This window comes from Schistocerca nitens, chromosome 2 (genome assembly GCF_023898315.1).
Source record: "Schistocerca nitens isolate TAMUIC-IGC-003100 chromosome 2, iqSchNite1.1, whole genome shotgun sequence".
NCBI lineage: Eukaryota > Metazoa > Arthropoda > Insecta > Orthoptera > Acrididae > Schistocerca > Schistocerca nitens.
Genome location: NC_064615.1, coordinates 700,792,401 through 700,811,937, shown reverse-complemented (window position 1 = coordinate 700,811,937; position 19,537 = coordinate 700,792,401). Strand labels below are relative to the sequence as shown.

General features: G+C 46.1%; 1 protein-coding gene across 1 annotated transcript in view; it reads right to left on the bottom strand.

The window, feature by feature from the left end:
• LOC126235268 (uncharacterized transmembrane protein DDB_G0289901-like) overlaps positions 1-19,537 on the bottom strand; it is a 73,759-nt gene that overhangs the window by 29,345 nt on the left and 24,877 nt on the right. Inside the window, exons 3-4 of the mRNA XM_049943998.1 lie at positions 13,522-13,642; positions 817-1,006 (exon numbers count right to left, since the gene is read on the bottom strand). Coding sequence (XP_049799955.1) covers positions 817-1,006; positions 13,522-13,642 — 311 coding nt within the window. The remainder of the gene's footprint in view (positions 1-816; positions 1,007-13,521; positions 13,643-19,537) is intronic.

Sequence of the window (19,537 nt, the reverse complement as noted above, 5' to 3'; positions counted from 1 at the left end):
GTGATGAAGCAACATTTTTTCTTAATGGTGAAGTGAACAGACACAATGTGCGAATCTGGGCGGTAGAGAATCCTCACGCATTCGTGCAGCAAATTCGCAATTCACCAAAAGTTAAAGTGTTTTGTGCAATCTCGCGGTTTAAAGTTTACGGCCCCTTCTTCTTCTGTGAAAAAAAACGTTACAGGACACGTTTATCTGGACATGCTGGAAAATTGGTTCATGCCACAACTGGAGACCGACAGCGCCGACTTCATCTTTCAACAGGATGGTGCTCCACCGCACTTCCATCATGATGTTTGGCATTTCTTAAACAGGAGATTGGAAAACCGATGGATCGGTCGTGCTGGAGATCATGATCAGTAATTCATGTCATGGCCTCCACGCTCTCCCGACTTAACCCCATGCGATTTCTTTCTGTGGGGTTATGTGAAAGATTCAGTGTTTAAACCTCCTCTACCAAGAAACGTACCAGAACTGCGAGCTCGCATCAACGATGCTTTCGAACTCATTGATGGGGACGTGCTGAGCCGAGTGTGGGAGGAACTTGATTATCGGCTTGATGTATGCCGAATCACTAAAGGGGCACATATCGAACATTTGTGAATGCCTAAAAAAACTTTTTGAGTTTTTGTATGTGTGTGCAAAGCATTGTGAAAATATCTCAAATAATAAAGTTATTGTAGAGCTGTGAAATCGCTTCAATCATTTGTAATAACCCTGTATATGCATATCGCTATCCCATGACTTTAGTCACCTCAGTGTACTTCGGATCGCTCAAAACAAAGTCACGTGGGAGACACTGTTTGCTAGACGCACCTTGCGGGTGTCCGACGGCGGTGGAGCTGTCCTGCCCCGGCTGCGCCTGTGCGTCCTCCGCGGCTCCGGGCGGAGTGTCGGGTTGCGGCTGCGGCTGCGGCTGCGGCTGACCCTGTGGTTCGCTCCCAGCGGCCACCTCGTTGCCTTCCTGAGACTCTGGTGCTCCTTGTTCCCCGTCTGCTCCTCCTCCCTGCGAACAACAAATTTCCTGATGAGTCGCAATGAACGACAAGTTTTCTGGTCATAAGAAAGTTGGAACTAAATGACCCAACAATAAGTTTTCTGAAAGATTTCCATAATTTACTTATACAGTCGCACAGTAATTACAGCTGTGAAAACACGTAATCCAATAAGAGTCCGTCCAGTGTACGTAGTTATTGTACATTGAAAACGTTCTGGTTTTATTGTTTGTAAATGTCACTCCAACTGAGTAAGAAATATAATGTTAATTATTTTTTATATAATGTACTATATTATTTGTTAAAAGAAAGCACTCCGTCTTCAGGCCACGAGTGGCCTACCGGGACCATCCGACCGCCGTGTCATCCTCAGAGGAGGAGGCGGATAGGAGGGGCGTGTGGTCAGCACACCGCTCTCTCGGTCGTTATGATGGTATTCTTGACCGAAGCCGCTACTATTCGGTCGAGTAACTCCTCAATTGGCATCACGAGGCTGAGTGCACCCCGAAAAATGGCAACAGCGCATGGCGGCCGGATGGTCACCCATCCAAGAGGCGGCCACGCCCAACAGCGCTTAACATCGGTGATCTCACGGGAACCGGTGTATCCATTGCGGCAAGGCCGGTGCCATATTATTTGTAAAATACTCAACATAATTTAACTACTCAATCCCTACTGCACCTTTTTAAATACCCATAGTAGCACTCAACATATATATGCTAAGCAATTTCAGTTTTTAATCATAGAGAAGTTTAATTAGAAATGCAATAGTTCTGCAGTCTAACATATACAGTCGCGACACTCACTGATAAGAAACTTGTTTAAGGTAACGTGCCCAAATATCGTAGCTGCTCCTACTTTCGTCCCCGTAGGAATTTACGGTTCCCGCTGTTGGTAAGAAATGTCTAACTGTGCATGCATGCTTGACCTTAGTTCACAATTTTGTTGTGTCCGCTGTGTGCACCACGTTCAGCTTACGAAGAAATTCATATTTTTACGCTGAAGTGAGTTAATGCAGCAGTCATATTAACTGCCTGCTATTCCTAGTGTGATTACCGGTTTGTGTTCAAATATGGGGTTTTATTTAGTCGTGCGTTGTAGTTTCTGGTATATAATCCCTATTTTCAGCAGATTGGCCTATGTTGTTCAAGTGGCTATTAGTAAATCCCTGGGATTTTCGTCCCCCTTGCAATTTCTGTTTTCGTCCTGGGGACGAAATTGGGAACCGGTGTCAAAAATTCGTTTTATTTGGTGTTTACAGGATTATTTTACTTTTTCCTATTGAAAAAGGCAAACGTAGAGAAATGGTTTCGTTACTTAAAATGCTTGGTTTTTTATCTTCACTTACCCATGCACACAAATTCATATGTGGCACAAGTTTAGAAAGCTGAAACGAAGTTGAAAGCAGCGTTCATTCAGGCCTTCAAATGGTTGTAATAGTGCAAGTGTTTTGCGAAGTTATATTAGAAAAATAAATCGATATTAATAGTATTTTTAAGAACTTTTAGCGAGGACGAAATTGCGAACATTTATTGTATTTCTGTTTCTGCCGTGCTAACGTCTGTGTTAAATACATCTTTAGTATGTTATAAGAATTTCATTGTAATTTACCTACAAATGGAGAATAAATTCAGGAATACATATACCAATTAGTAGCCTGTTTCATGACTTTGGAGGGCTTATACAGGTCCTAACCTACTAAGGTGACAAAATTAGGGCCCCTACCTTACCGTCTGACAGATGGAACGACACTGCTGCCCCTAGCAGCGAGGAAGCAGCCGTAAGACTTAATATTTGTTTTTAACTATTTGTCTGCTTAATTAACTATTTGTCTGCATAATTAACGAAATAGTTACTATAGTTCTGCGTTCGAAGCGTTGATAAACTATCGAGCGACAGTGAATTATCGTGAAATAAATGTAGAAACAACCTAATGCTTCAAATTCAGTGCCAAAATCTACAACTTATTCATGAAGAAGTACTTTTTAATACGTGAATAACTTCAGCTTATACCGCTGAAATCAAGATAAAATAAACTCCCATCTCATGTATGAGAAACATATATTTTTGTAGCTGTCTGTTCTTATTATGATAGCACTTTCGTTGACATCTAACAATTTCTTGTGGGGTCTAATGATTCACATATTATTACACTTTACTCGCCTGTCCAGTGGAGGAATATTTTTGTTAATTTCATCATTTTTGCTGCAAAGATTTGTCGAAGATTCTTGCTGTTTGTGGCTCTAATTTAATAAAAATAGTGGAATTGGCTTCTTCTTTGTTGGGAAACTGTCTTATTACTTTTGACGTTTTATTGCCAAGTCTGCCTGGCTTTTCCTTCAGCCACAGTTGTGTTAACTTACTTGGTACCTTACATAATGTAGGTATTGCATTCCATACAAGTTCCCCACATTCTAGATTCACTGCATTGGCTGGAAGTTCAGTGAACAAACCTTCACATTGTTGAGTAGACATACGAAGTCTTTCTGCAAAAGGTCAGGTATTCTTCTGATTACTAACTATTTTTTTGTTCTTAAAAGGCAATGTTCCGACTGACTGACTGACTCACTCATCATTCCCTAGCCAAAACCACTACAGACAGAAACTCGAAATTTAAAGGTGTTGATCTTACACTGTAGGCGTCGTTTAAGGAGAGACTTTATGAAATTAGATACCTAAGAGGCTGAAATAGCAGATAGAATTTTTTTCGTAAATATGCCGCTATTAAGACAATTTTGAAGTGAGATCAACGAAAATTGGTATTTGGTTTCTCGGCCACAAATAAAGAAATAAGTGTTTCAGCATTTTTGGAAATTTAACCCTTATGGGCGTGAAATAGTGGGTGAAAGGTTTTTTTTGAAAGTATATGATTAACAAAGAACCACTAAAGTATGAAAACTGATAATTGACGTCTCGGTTAGAAATAAAAAATACGTGTTTCATTGCCCTCGGAAATTCAATCCCTAATGGGGTCCATTAAAGGATGATATGTTCTACGAAAATATTTCATTATGAAAGAATTTTTTTAATTTAAATCTATTAAAATTTTTATTTCGCTTCCCTGTTAGAAATAAAAAAAAATACGCATTTCACTGTTTTTATAAATTCAAGCCCTAAGTGGGTGAAAAAGAGAGTGACATGTTCCATGAAAGTGGTTCATTGTTAGAGCATTTTTAAAGTTAAATCTTTGAAAATTGGTATTTCGCTTCCCGGCTGGAAATGAGGGTGGAATAGACCCAGACTGATTCACTGGCTCATCATTGCCTAGCCCAAGCCATTAAGGATAGAAACTTGAAATTTGCAGACGTTGTTGATCTTATATTGTAGCCATCGTTTGGGACGTTCAAAAATTCCACTTGTAAGGTGATTAAATTGGGGATGAAACTTTTTTTAAAAAAATATGTCGCTATTAAGACAAGTTTGAAGTTAGGGCTACGAAAATTGGTGTTTGGTTTTTGTGACAGAAACCAAGAAGTACGTGTTTCAGAATTTTTTGCGTATTCAACCACTAAGGGGATGAAATCCTCGAAGTAGTTGAAAGTTTTTTTAAAATAAATCGTTATTAAAGAACTACAAAAGCATTTTTAAAGCTTCATACATGAAACCTGGTATGTGACTTCTCGGTCACAAGTGTTTCACAAATTGCGGAAATTCAACCCCTAAGTGGTGAAATAGGGGACGAAAATCTTTAAGAAAATATTCCGTCATATTAAAACAGTTTTAAACTAAATCTATAAAAATTGGAATTTCACTTCCCGGTTAGCTATGAAGATATATGTGTTAGGGAACGGAAGTTTCTACCGAAATGTTACCACAGGAACGCAAAAGGCATGATTAGCAAAAACCTTGGACTCCAACTATTAGATCGCTTTTCGATGAGAAGTGCATTCGGAAGAGGCCATCCTTCCATGATCTTAATTAGCGTGAATACTTTAGGAGGTGTTGCAATTAGTGAACAACATAAAAATTCGATTAAAGGAACACAGAAAAATGGCTGCAGACCATACAGTCTATGTGAGCGAAGAAGCGGGCGCTAAGCTAGTTCTAGTTAGATCACAAGAGAATCGTCAATAAACCGTTCCGTAGTGTACCGTTTCACATCCCTCAAGGTCCTTAGGAAACTACATAAACTCAAATGTGGTGTCCTCTTATGGTTATTGTCGATTTTTATGGCACTGCATGTGCTCTCCGTTGTAGGACCTATGTTACAAATCAGTATAAACGATACTGTGCGCACTCATCTGATATCGTGTTCAGAAGTGTTGCTGGCTGGCTGCTTGGAGCACTGCTGACGCAAAGTACAAAATAACTGAGCAGGAGTGTCGCGACTGTATGTGTTAGGCTGGGATAGCACTTTCAGAACCTGCGCGTAAAATATGTCTTTGTCCATAGATATAATACTCCGATGTAAACAAAGATGTCAGTCAGCAGCATGGCGGATACTGCGCAGTTGTTGTATAAGACACAAGTAGAAAAGTACGATATTGCAGTGTCTGTGTTATTATGATGACAATGCACTGCGGCGACGACAGCTGTTATGAAACACATCAGATGAATTGGCAGTTGCGAATAATGACTACCATCAGCTGCGGAATGAAAGGATGACAGCGAAAATTTGTGCCGGACCGGGATTCGAACCCGGATTTCCCCCTTATCGGGAGTGGTTGCCTTACCAATTACTTTTTTGCTGATCTCAATTTGTTCTATATTGTTCGTTGAATTTGTTCGGGGCGGATGTCCGATGACACCCGTTTACGTACTTCGTTGATCCATTCATTCATTTTTCTATTACAGAGGATAGCTAACCCTCTAATCGAACGCTGAGCTACCGCGCTGGCAACCATTTGGCTATCCGTACACGAGTCACGGCTAGACCCAAACTTCCATATGTCGTCAACCATACGTCCACGATCTGTACTCGCACATCCAGTATGTGTATTCCCGTACAGATCAGACGTTGTGTTTGAAAGTCGCATACCCGGTATCTTCACCAACAAAGGATGAATTTCCACTCGTGACCGTCAAAAGCAAATAATTTTATGTCGGCACGTTCATCCATTTGAGCGAAACGATCACAACTGCATGAAAAAGCCATATAAACAAATTTATGCTACAGTCTTCACTTTACACTATTACACATCACATAGAGTATAAACAAATCAGAAACAAGTTTAAATGGTATGAACGCTATCTTTGAACCAGGCCGAAATCTTCTCTCTTTTCGATTCTATATGTTTACTGTTTTTAATGTTCTGGTCAAGTTTCGGAGCTAAACTTAACTTTCAATGACTACCCACAACTAAAGCGTCGATTATCGAGAAGTGCGACAGAAACGGTCTGTTATTAAAAACTGTATCTCTGGGAATTGTGCTGTATATTTTGCCGACGTTTATGATATGAAAAATAAATAAATATAAAGCGTACACTGGTAAATTTCTGACTGGGTTGTGTGACTGGCATTCGGTAGCATAGCTATTTTGAAACAAGTTCGCCGATCCTTGCTCCATCTATGCCATTAGTGTTATCACATGTTGCTAATATTACGCGCGGCTAGTGTAACGTCTGCTGTTTTATAATCTGCTCTCTCAATTACGTAACTCACATGTTGAAAAGTTACTGATTTTCTGTAGTCTGTAGGTCATAAGATCGTAAAGTAAATTTTCTTCCCTTTTATGTTCTCAAGAGGCTATTTTCTTCACTTGAACAGTATAGAAGAATACCAGAGTTTGCGAAGTATGACATGGTTTTACACTACTGGCCATTAAAATTGCTACACCAAGAAGAAATGCAGATGATAAACGGGTATTCATTGGAAAAATATATTATACTAGAATTGACTGTAATTACATTTTCACGCAATTTGGGTGCATAGATCCTGAGAAATCAGTGCCCAGAACAACCACCTCTGGCCGTAATAACGGCCTTGATACGCCTGGGCATTGAGTCAAACAGAGCTTGGATGGCGTGTACAGGTACAGCTGCCCATGCAGCTTCAACACGATACAACAGTTCATCAAGAGTAGTGACTGGCGTATTGTGACGAGCCAGTTGCTCGGCCATCATTGACCAGACGTTTTCAATTGATGAGAGATCTGGAGAATGTGTTGGCCAGGGCAGCAGTGGAATATTTTCTGTATCCAGAAAGGCCCGTACAGGACCTGCAACATGCGGTCGTGCATTATCCTGCTGAAATGTAGGGTTTCGCAGGGATCGAATGAAGGGTAGATGTAACGTTCACTGTTCAAAGTGGCGTCAATGCGAGCAAGAGGTGACCGAGACGTGTAACCAATGGCACACCATGCCATCACGCCGGGTGATACGCCAGTATGGCGATGACGAATACACGCTTCCAATGTGCGTTCACCGCGATGTCGCCAAACACGGATGCGACCATGATGATGCTGTAAACAGAACCTGGATTCATCCGAAAAAATGACTTTTGCCATTCGTGCAACCAGGTTCGCCGTTGAGTACACCATCGCAGGCGCTCCTGTCTGTGATGCAGCGTCAAGGGTAACCGCAGCCATGGTCTCCGAGCTGATAGTCCATGCTGCTGCAAACGTCGTCGCACTGTTCGTTCAGATGGTTGTTGTCTTGCAAACGTCCCCATCTGCCGGCTCATGGATCGGGACGTGGCTGCTCGATCCGTTACAGCCATGCGGATAAGATGCCTGTCATCTCGACTGCTAGTGATACGAGGCCGTTGGGATCCAGCACGGTGTTCCGTATTACTCTCCTGAGCCCCCCGCTTTCATATCCTGCTAACAGTCATTGGATCTCGACCAACGCGAGCAGCAATGTCGCGATACGATAAACCGCAATCGCGATAGGCTACAATCCGATCTTTATCAAAGTCGGAAACGTGATGGTACGCATTTCTCCTCCTTACACGAGGCATCACAACAACGTTTCACCAGGCAACGCCGGTCAACTGCTGTTTGTGTATGAGAAATCGGTTGGAAACTTTCCTCATGTCAGCACGTTATACGTGTCTGCACCAGCGCCAACCTTGTGTGAATGCTCTGAAAAGCTAATCATTTGCATATCACAGCATCGTCTTCCTGTTGGTTAAATTTCGTATCTGTAGCACGTCATCTTTGTGGTGTAACAATTTTAATGTCCAGTAGTGTAATTAAACATTCGCTACTTACAGAGCGCCAATGAATATGAGTGATCGCAGGATAATGAAACAATGGAAAGAACTGTAAGGACACGGGGAAGAGCAATAACGAATAAACCATTGAAAGAACATATTTTGATTTCCACGTGAGATGTAACATTTGTTAACTGCGTACCATCTCTAGGTTCCAGGTTACAAACGTTGCTTAGCGTGACTACAATGTGTATCCACGACAGCTTGGAACTGTACAAGAGGTACCATTTCACAATTGTTCGCAACACTTTTTGAACGGTGGAGCATGGAATATTCGGCTGTCGTGACACAGCTCGTGCAAAGCTTGAAGCTCGCATATCGCGCCCAGCATTCTCAGCTGTGGCAACCGTAACTTCTTTGTGGCGCCACTGACAGTCTGCCTCCCGCAGGAGTAGTTCCCAAATCGCCTGTTAATCCAGAGTTCCCAATCATGATCTTCAACGACGGTGCGGAAAGAGGACCTCCCCGTATTCCTTTAATGCGTCGATACGCGTGAAGAGCTGTTGTTTTGTTAAATAAGCTTTACGAATAAAGCCCACCTCACCTCGTCCAGACCAGGCTGACGGTCTTCAGCCGCTGTGCACACTGATGCTTGTGTTTCAACCCTACGTCGCCGTACCACCACCGGTGCCTAACGGCTAGTCATCAGACTAACACCATTAACAACGCAAATCCTTCAGCGCACAGTCTGAACGTCGTTGGGTACCCATAGCTAAATAGTTTTCCGTCTACACTGTCTCTAGTACCGAATGCTCAATTATAACCACGCTGTATGAAGATACATGGTTTTTATACTCCCCACTTCTGTCGCTGGACAACTACAAGCAATGGGCCGATCTGCGCATATCTGTGTTACTTTACTTGACTGAATGACTACGCGAACGCGAGTCAAAGTAACTCCTTCTTGTTATCACGGATCCTGATTGTTAAGCATAAGTTTAAGTTTTAGGTTACACTCGCACTCGCAGAGGAGGAATAGTGTACGTAGTTCGAATGTAACTAATAGCTCGAGGATCTCAAAGGATTGTTCTGTCGACGAAATGTGCAACTGAACGCACAAAATGGAAATTGTCGATGTCTCTGAAATCTTCGATTTCTCAAATGATCTCGATATATCAGTAATGAAAAGGTGTAAAAGTGTGATCGGTTCAGTTGACACAGAAAAGTGTTTCTTTTAAATTCGTATTAGGCTATTGTAATACGATATTACTATCTAGTTCCTTTTATTAAGATGAAAAATGCTACTGCAAAAGGATGTGAATCTTTCAACGTTAAAATTACTCCAATCTTCAGTCAGTTACTTCACTCAAGAAATAAATTACTAAGCGTCGCCCTTCGCCTCTTAAAATAGCAGGAGACAAAAGACTTTGTATAGATCTATTTTGTGAGGAGGAAATATCTTAAATTCATTTTGACTTTTCAAAGTAAATTTTGTATATGATATTTCCAGCATCGTTCTCTTCATCTGAACTGCACTAAATACAAGCCTGAATATTGCTGATGTGGTTCATTCGTTAGGAATCTTTCGTTTGTGTGCATAACTGTCTTAACCACTCGTAGTTATCGTCAAGGCATATAAAGAAATTGTAATGGCCATCGAGCGTTTCTAGGGCTTCAGTCCGGAACCGCGCTGCTGCTACGGTCGCAGGTTCGAATCCTGCCTCGGGCATGGATGTGTGTGATGTCCTTAGGTTAGTTAGGTTTAAATAGTTCTAAGTCTAGGGGACTGATGACGTTAGATGTTAACTCCCATACCCGGCCGCGGTGGCCGTGCGATTCTAGGCACTTCAGTCCGGAACCGCGTGACTGCTATGGTCGCAGGTTCGAATCCTGCCTCGGGCATGGATGTGTGTGATGTCCTTAGGTTAGTTAGGTTTAAGAAGTTCTAAGTTCTAGGGGACTGATGACCTCAGCTGTTGAGTCCTATAGTGCTCAGAGCCATTTGAACCATTTTTAACTCCCATAGTGCTCATAGCCATTTGAACCTTTTGTAATGGCAACGTTCTTTGGTCTAAGAACGACTGCTTCATATTTCTCTAGTATTTTTTATATTTATTTCATACCTGTTTCATTAACTTGACGGCCAACAAGACTGTAAGAGTGCAACCAGTTATAGAATTAGTACCTACTGTCAATGTACTGTATATTCATCACGGGAAAAAAGTGGGTGTTATTGATGAAGATATCAATGAAACACAAATGTATTGCTACAGTACTTTAATATTATAAAAATGAATTATTACAGTCATTAAACCTAAAATAAAAATAAATAAATAATGTCTGATAACAACAAAAGCGACAAGTGGAAATGATGTTCTACAATCGACACATTCGCTTTGTGCTTTATCTAAATATCATAAAAAATTTCTTTTGGAGTAATGTAACCTTTTTTTACGGAAGAAAGTTATAAAAAGAAGCAATTATTAAGTTTCTTTTCCTAAAGATACGCCAAAAACCGCTGTATTCGCTTTGACACTTGAATTGCAGAGAGGCTTTGGGGCAACTGCAGAGAGCAGCGAGCAGAGAAAGGAAGACACCACATATAAGTGAAAACACAGGTAAGAGAAAGACGGCTAAACTAATAAAATTATCATTAGATGTGATAGTAGACCTGCTTGGTCTTAGGTATTATAGATCCAAAGCTGACAATTCGAACTCAGGGACTCTATCTTCGTTTGAATTTGGAGGCTGTGCTTGATGTCTCCCCATGACATACGCACTATTATCCCGTAGGAACATACAGAGTTTTTTAGTTAGCTCTCATAATGCCGTGCACCTGGATTTCCTGGCTGAGGGATAGAGGGTTAGGGATTACCAGATAATTATAACATCGCTTAAACTGTGCGATAAAACTAATATGTGCACGGTCCTTACGACTGTACAGGAGACAGTGTGAAGGTCCCTGTTTTTCTTATTTTTTTTTACGACAGTTTGCTATCAATTCGGATCGTGTCAAATGCTAATAAACAGTCGATGATCTTTAAGGAAAAGTATGAGATATTAATAATTGCAATTGTAAAAATCAGTTCGCAGATCTGTACTACCTACTTTTTGGGCTTGTCTAGTGCAAGCGGTATCGTTTTGGAAAGCTGTGTTCTACTGAAAATTATCAAGTGTGTAACGTTATAAAACATTATTTGCTGTAGAAATTCCTCAATCTCCAACATATTAGCCACACGTCAGCTTTTGCTAAATATCTTCCCTGGTTTATCACACCACTAACGAATCGCTCCCGCAGCAAATGTCATTTTCCAACAACTCGTCAAGGTACGTGTTTGTAGGCACACGAGACTAGAATTATAATTGTCCTGTTTACAAACAATTTGTTCCTCTGGCGGCCTGTTGGTGTCACGTGTGGAGAAATGTCGACCATTCAGCTCACATACACTTAACACTGGCTGTGTAAGTGGGCGGAAGGGGTGTTAACGGCATTCTGTGCTCGCCGAGCGTGACTCTTATAGAGCTCGGCTTCAGCCTCAGTCTTGCTTTTTCAACTTTATTAACACTGGGACCAGGGAAACCACTTGCATTATTTTAATTTTCAACTACAGGAAGTAGTTACCACGTGCATATGTGTCATCTGTGACGTTATTAATGATTACATTTATTTTCAACCTAATTTATTTTCAGTTAATCAATTTGTTAAACGTTATCCCATCTTAAAAGTTTTATACAGTAGCAGTAGGGGCTGTTCCCACGACATGATGGCTTTTTAATGATTATATTCAGCTACGTTAAGCTGCTGTGTTGCCATAATAGATCCCATGTGAACACTTATGCGTCTACAGAATGAGAATGTGCAAATTTCTGCACGCCAAAATTATCTTTTGTTTGTATCAGATTTCATCGTTGAATGAGAATAGGACCCACACTTGGAACGATTTCAGAAACTTCTGGCTGAATTAGCTGTTTATAATGACATTATTAGTTTTATTAAATAAATGAAAAACTAGATTGTACTTATGACAATTAACAACAACTGAACACGCACAGCGTATTAACTGCCGAAATTGGTGGTCCGCGGTGAGGCTGCTAGTGTCTATGTCTGTGTCAGTGGAATCGATGTTGGACGTCGTCAATTTTCTGAACAGTTTAATTATGTTCGTTACTGAAAATTGTCAGGAGAATACAGAACATCCAAACTGAAGAAGTTGGGTTGTGATATGAGAGAAAGAGTCCTCTTCCTACTCTCAAACATCTCACACAGTGACTGTTCTCTTGAGTAGCAAGGAGAACACTTCCAGCAGTCTACCGGACGGGAGGCCTTAGCCACACGGCATCAGGTCACTACGGTGATAATACAAGTTATGGGAGAATATGGAATGAAAGTATAGTGGCCGACTATTGTTGGATGTTGAAGTAGTACAGTAAAATAAAGCTACTACAAAGAAATCAATGGAAAGAGAAAGTCTGAAAATTAAATATGAGTACAACACTGTTATTAAGACAATTACTTGTGGTATTATTAGTATGTGCATAAAAATAAATAAATGAGTAAATAAATATTATAAAAATATAGGCTTTGATTGACAGCTTATTTTTGTCTGTGCTTCAGTGACTCAAATCTTTAAAATGTGAGATTTTAGTTTGAGAAAAATTCTGACGTAATTTCCAAAGTTAATGTTATAAACAGATTATAAACATTTTTGAGAAATCACCTAAAATCGATACTAAAGTTTTTTGAGAAATCGCCTAATAAAACATTTTAAATATTTAGTCTCGTCACAATTCAAATTATAATTTGAGTGACACGCTATTTTTGAAAATACGATATTACAATGTTAACCAACACGATACCAGAAATAAAAGAAGCACCCCACTGGCTTCTACATCGGAACAAAACACAGTATACAATGACTGCTGAGGCAGGAAATACCTGCACGAGTGCCAACTGTAAATTATATTTTCAGACAAAAATACTTTGAAGTCTACTTAGAATGGCAGTTGTAGTTGAGTGAGGTACGTTTATCCTTGACAGCTGCAGTGGCCTGGGCGCGGCAGCCTCGCCATTTTGTAAACGTATCTATGGCAACGCTACACTCTTGTCAGAGCTCTGCAGACGGCTACTCTTTCGCCTGCAGCCGTTAGCAGTTGAAAGGTGGCGTCAGTGCTGTGAGCTGTCAGGGATCTTCTTACACCGTCTCGAGTATAGCCACAGAGAGGTATCACACGGGTCATTCGCTTGACCATCCCTGTGTGGTTGCCACATTTATTTCTGTACCAAACGGGGAGACTTGTGTGTCACAAGTCCACGGAGAGGGCTGCGGGCAGCCAGGAGCAGGTCAGTAGCAGCAGTAGCAGGCGGCCCGGTGCCCTGCAGGCAGAAGCCACGCCCGCTCCTGCACCTGCAGCAGTGGCGGCAGCCGCACTCACCAGCTGCGACGCGTCGTCCGCCTGCGAGCCGCCGCACTCGGAGCGGCCCGTGGCCCACGCGTGGTTGCACACGCCCGTCGCCGGGTCGAACACCGCGCCCTCTCCGCACTCGAAGTCGTACCTGCAACAGTGCACAAGGCAACCTCAGCACAGCAGTCAACACACTGGCACGACGCTATTCCATGGGCAGGGCTGGCCAGACCAAAACAATACCAACGAGTCGCAAATGCAATCTAGCAAATCATTTAAATACCTGGGTCTATGCTGTGGTGACAAAAGTCGTGGGAGAGCTATATTCACAAATACAGATGGCGGTGGTATCTAGTACACAAGGGATAAAAGGGCAGTGCATTGGCGGAGCTCTCATCTAGAGGGTTGGATCCCCTCCTTCGAAAGCGTCAGATTGCAAAGCCTGGGCTACTCTCAGGGTGGAATCTCCGTCTTCGAAGATTGTGTGTGTTTGTCTGTGTGCCCGCCGCTTGTTGCTGTCGCTGTTCGTTCGTTCGTTCGTCCGTCCGCCTGCCTGCCTGCCTGCCTGCCTGCCTGCTCGCTGTCCATCGCCGTCGTCGTAACCGCTGCCGCCGCCGCCGCCGCCACCGCCGCCTGCTGTTCGCCGCCGACCATCGCCGACGCCGACGCTGACGCCGCCGCTGCCTGCTGCACGTCCGTCTGTCCGTCGCCGTTCGTCTGCAATGAGTACTCCCACCTCCACCGTCATCTACACCTCCCCCTCCCCTTCTCCCACAGTCACTTCCTGGAGTGCCGCCCCTGGTCTCCCTCCTTCCGCCTCCCCTTCCCTTCCCCCGCTCACACATCCCCCTATATCCTCCCCTGCTGTATACCCACACCTCTACACCCTTCCTCCAGCTTCCACGCCCTCAACAGCTCCCACTCCTACCCCCGCCCTCACGTACGCCTCTGTTGCCGCCTCTGCTGCCGCCCCTCAGGTCGTTGGCTTCCCCTCTCTCACCGACCCCGTCGCTTCGTCTTCTGCATCTCCCGCACGCATCACGTCGCGCCGAGCCACCATCGCCACCACTGAACCAGCTGCTTCTCCCGGTGCCTCCGCTACGCCACAGGGATCTGCCACCCGCCACCTCCCTCTCCTTCCCGTCCCTCTCCCCTCCTCCCAGCCTCCAGTCTCCAAAAAACCCCAAAAGCGCGTCCTTACCGACTCTGCTCCCGAGACTTCCCACAAAAAATCAACACCACCTCCCCCTCCCCCTCCCCCTGCCGTCACCATGGACACCACCCCTCCTCCTGCCACCCATACCTTGGCCCCCACCCTCCACACCTTCGTCCTGTCAACTCCCGATCCTAAGTTCCTCGACGCTCGTACCCTCACCAAGGAAATACGAAAGTACTTACCTGGTGCTCCCATTTCCCAACTCATTCCCCGCAGGGACTCAGTCCTTATCAAGTCCCCGTCCCCATCCTTTCACACAGACCTCCTGCGAAAACTCCCACGAGTTATGTTTGGCCCCCACGCCTCTCTGACACCCTTCCTTTCCGCTTCCACTCCTCGTCAGCCCCAGCCTCCCCGTCGCCCCCCCCCCCCACCTACACCGCTGTGATCACCAAGCTCAGCCCGGTGATCACAGAGGATGAAGTGTTGGTAGAACTGAACTCCCACCCGGACTTGGAAATCCGCTCTGCCCGCCGTATCCACAATGCCTCTGGTCCCACCTACCTCATGCGGGTATTCTCTGAATCCGCCCCTTCCATAGACCATCTCCTCACCCAGGGTGCCCTGATATACCACCGTCGCCACCCTGTTGAATCCTCCAAATCCCCTCCCCAATCCTACCGTTGCCAGCGGTGCCTGATGTACAATGACCACCTGACTCCCAACTGCAAAAACCCCCCCACCTGTCCCCATTGCAAGGCCTCCCACTTTCTTAAAAACTGCCCCAACCTCGCTGCTCCTCCTTCCTGTAATACCTGCAATGGCCCCCATCCCACATACTCCCACAAATGTAAAGCTAAACCCCCTCCAGCCACCCCTGAACTTACGGTCCCAGTTCGTCCCGTCGATCCCCCTGTCCATCCCAACAATTCCCTCCGTCCACCCCCCACGGCCGAGGACATCATCCGGTTCATTACCGTTGTCCTCCAAAACATTCACCCTTTTCAGCGCCCCCACACCTTCCAACAAATATCCCTTGCTGCTCGCTCTGTTTTCCACCTGAACGCCTTCGCCACTTACTCCCACAACCAAGCCCACTTCACCTTCACCCGCCTCGACATCCTAGTTTAAGTCTCTTCCCTTCCCTCTCTTCCCCCCCTCCTTCCCGTCATGGCGCGGCACGAGTCTCGCATCCTCTTCCAGAACATTCGCTCCTTCCGCTCCAACAAATACCTCCTCATGCACACCCTCTCCCACCACCAGGTCGACACCTTCCTCTTGAACGAAACCTTTCTCCAGCCCCACCATTCTATCCGCACCTCCCCCTATATCCTCCACCGCACTGACGCTCCTGGTCCTCGTGCGCAGGGTGGAGTCGCGATTGGCCACCTTAAGCATATCCCTGTCCGGCCACAACCTCTCCTCAATGACCCCACTGAACACCTTATCCTTAGCGTCTTCTTCCCCTCCCTCACCATTACCTGTGCCACCATCTATGTCCGCCCCACTGCTCCTCTTCCTTATGACTTCATCTCACACATTGACCACACCTTCTCCACCTATGTGATTGCCGCCGACCTCAACATCCATAGCCGCACTCCTGCTGCCCTTCGGCGGTGGCATCAGTTCCTCTCCACACTTCAAGGTGACCTTGTTCCTCTTCCCCAGCACACCCGACCTGAAAGTAACACCACCCCCGATGTTGTCATTGCCTCCGCCAACCTCCTTGGGCGTATCACTGTCGCCGTCCTTGACCCCACAGGTAGCGATCACCTCCCTGTCCTCCTCACCATCACATCTGCAAACCGCCCCCCTCCGGCTCCGCACCCTGCACCCCCTCCCAAGGTCGTCCATGACTATCGCCGTGCCAACTGGGATGCCTACCGGGACTCCATCTCCGCCCAGGTCGAAAGCCACCCTCTTACCTATCACCATCCTGACGACATCAACCACGCCTCGTCCTTCCTTCAGCAGGTAATTACTGACGCCGTGGAGGCCCATGTTCCTACTAAAACCATCCACCCACACTGTCCCACTCTCCCTCCGCGGGCTGTCCTGCTCCTCCGTGAATCCCGCCGCCTCTATCGCTCCTTCCTGCGCACTCGTGACAGGGATACACTCCAACGCCACCGGCAAATACAGCGACACGTACGGAACCTTATTACAGCAACGAAACGCCGAGACTGGCGCCAGACCTGCACACGACTCAACGCCACCCTCCCTATCAACTCCTCCAAGTACTGGTCCGCCTTCCATCGTCTTACTGGTTCCCTTTCCGCTCCCCACTACCCCCTTCTCCATAACGATCGCCCACTTCCCGACAACCTCAGTAAGGCCAACCATTTCGCTTCCCACCTTTCCGAGGTCTTCTCCATCCCCGATGATCCCCACTTTGATTATTCTCTTTTCCCCACGGTCATGGAACGTGCCGATACCTCGGTCGCTCCTCCTGCTCCTAGTCTCCAGTACTTGGGGCAGTTGCCCCCCTCCGACATAAACACTCCCATCACAGCACAAGACATTAAACTTATCCTCCGGTCCAAACGCAACACGGCCCCTGGTCACGACTGTGTCACCTACCGTCACCTTCGCGAAAGCCCCTATTCCTTCCTGACTGTCCTCGCCCATCTCTATAATGTCGTCCTCTCTACGGGCTTCTACCCTGACCTGTGGAAGACCTCCCGCGTCCTCTTATTCCTCAAACCCAACAAACCCCCTTCTGCCGCCTCTTCCTATCGTCCCATCTGCCTCACCTCCGTCTTCAGTAAGGTCTTTGAATCCATCCTCTCCCGCCGTATCCATCAGCACCTTGCTCAACACCACCTCCTCCCCCTTACCCAGTGTGGCTTCCGACCCTCCTTCTCTGCTGACGACCAACTCCTCAACCTTGTTCACCTTCTGTCCCTCCAGCTCAACTCCCGTCGCTCCGCCATTTTTGTTTCCCTTGACCTCCAAAATGCCTATGACCGTGTATGGCATCCCGGTCTCCTCTTTAAACTCCAAACCTACGCCCTGCCTATCAATTTTGTCCGTCTGATCGCTTCCTTCCTCTCGCACCGTCCTTCCTATGTCACCCTCCACAACACCAACTCCCGTATCTTTTATCCCACGGCTGGCGTCCCCCAGGGTTCTGTCCTCTCCCCTCTCCTCTATCTCTTGTATACAGCTGATATGCCCAAGCCACCCCCACCAGTCCACCTTCTCCAGTATGCTGATGACACCGCCTTCCTGGCTCTCTATCCTACCCTTCAACGGTCTCAACGTACCCTCCAAACCCACCTTAACCAGTTCACCACTTGGTGTAACCAGTGGTTCCTCCGTCTCAACCCCTCCAAAACCCAGGCAATCATCATAGGCCGCACCACTCGCTCCTTCCGCCTCCATGATTTCTACCTCACCCTTTATGGTCGTCCTATCCAACTCACCCCCACCCTGAAATACCTTGGCCTCACCCTTGACCGCCACCTCACCTGGACCCCTCATCTCCTGACCATCCAGCAGAAAGCCCTTTCCCGCCTCCGCCTTCTGAAACTCCTGTCTGGCCGGACATGGGGCTTGCATCCTTCTACCATCCTCCACACCTACAAATCCCTCATCCGTCCTATCCTCTGTTATGCCAGCGTTGCCTGGATCTCCGCCCCCACCCGCTTTTACAAGGCCCTCCAAATCCTTGAACGCCATGCGCTCCGCCTTGCCTTCCGTATCCGCCTTCCTTCCCCCACACGGCTCCTGTATGAACTGATCCCCTTCCCCCACCTCCTCCTGTTCCTCCAACATCTCCGCATCCTTTACATTGTTCGCAGGCTTGATCCCCCCCACCCTCTGGTTTCCTCCTTCCTCTCCACCCCCCGCCCGTTGCCGCGCCTCTATCGCTGTATCCCTCCCTCTCTCCACCTCCACACCCTCCATCTCCTTCGTCAGGGCAATTTCCAACGCCTCCCTCCCGGATGACGAACTTCGCCGTGACATGTACCCTTCCTTCCAACTATAACCTGGCCTTGTTCCCCCCCCCCCACTCCCCAGGGCCCCTTTCCCTCTTTCCTCCTTCTCCCAGAGCGGATTTTCCTCAGTCCCCCCCTCCCCTGAGACCCTGCACCCCATACTTGCCTCTCTCCTTCCCACATCCCTCCCTCCCTGGCCCTCCTCCACGCGCCCCCCGGTCACCTCCCCCATCTCTTCCCCTCCCTCCCTTCTTCAGGTCTCCCTCATCTCCTAGCGCCTGGCAGATCCTCTGTGTTGCTCTTCATCAGTGTGCCACATCAGTGTTGTTTAGTGCTGTTTCTCGTGTGCGTCAAGAGGTGTGATTTTAATTGTGTCCTGCCTTGAGGTTCGCCGTCAGTGTTACATTATGTGCTATGCCATACGTCGCTACCTTTATGCTCCAGTCATACTGTGCCTCGTGTTCTTTTAACCGTCGCAGTGTGTGGCTTTTTGTGTGTGCTACTTTTAAACAGTTTTTTATCTCCATTTTACAGTCACCCCGTTTTTTGTCTATTGCCTTCCATGATGTTCCCCTTTTTTATATCTATGTTCACCTTAGTCTCTCCTTTGCTGTTTTTAAATGTCTTCTATTGTTTTGTTCTATGTCTTTCGGCTGAAGAGCAGCGCCTATGCTGCCGCCAGCCCGCCCCGATGGGGAATTGAAATACAATAAAGGAAAAAAAAAAAAAAAGCGGAGCTCTTCCCCCTCAGTGTCTCTGCACTCCCTCCTGCCTTGTCTTCCCTCTTCATCTCCTGTCCCACTAGTCTCCTGCCTCCTGGTGTACCCGCTGACGCCGGCCGTTGTGGCCGTGCGGTTCTAGGCGCCTCAGTCTGGAACCGCATGACCGCTATGGTCGCAGGTTCGAATCCTGTGTCGGGCATGGATGTGTGTGATGTCCTTAGGTTAGT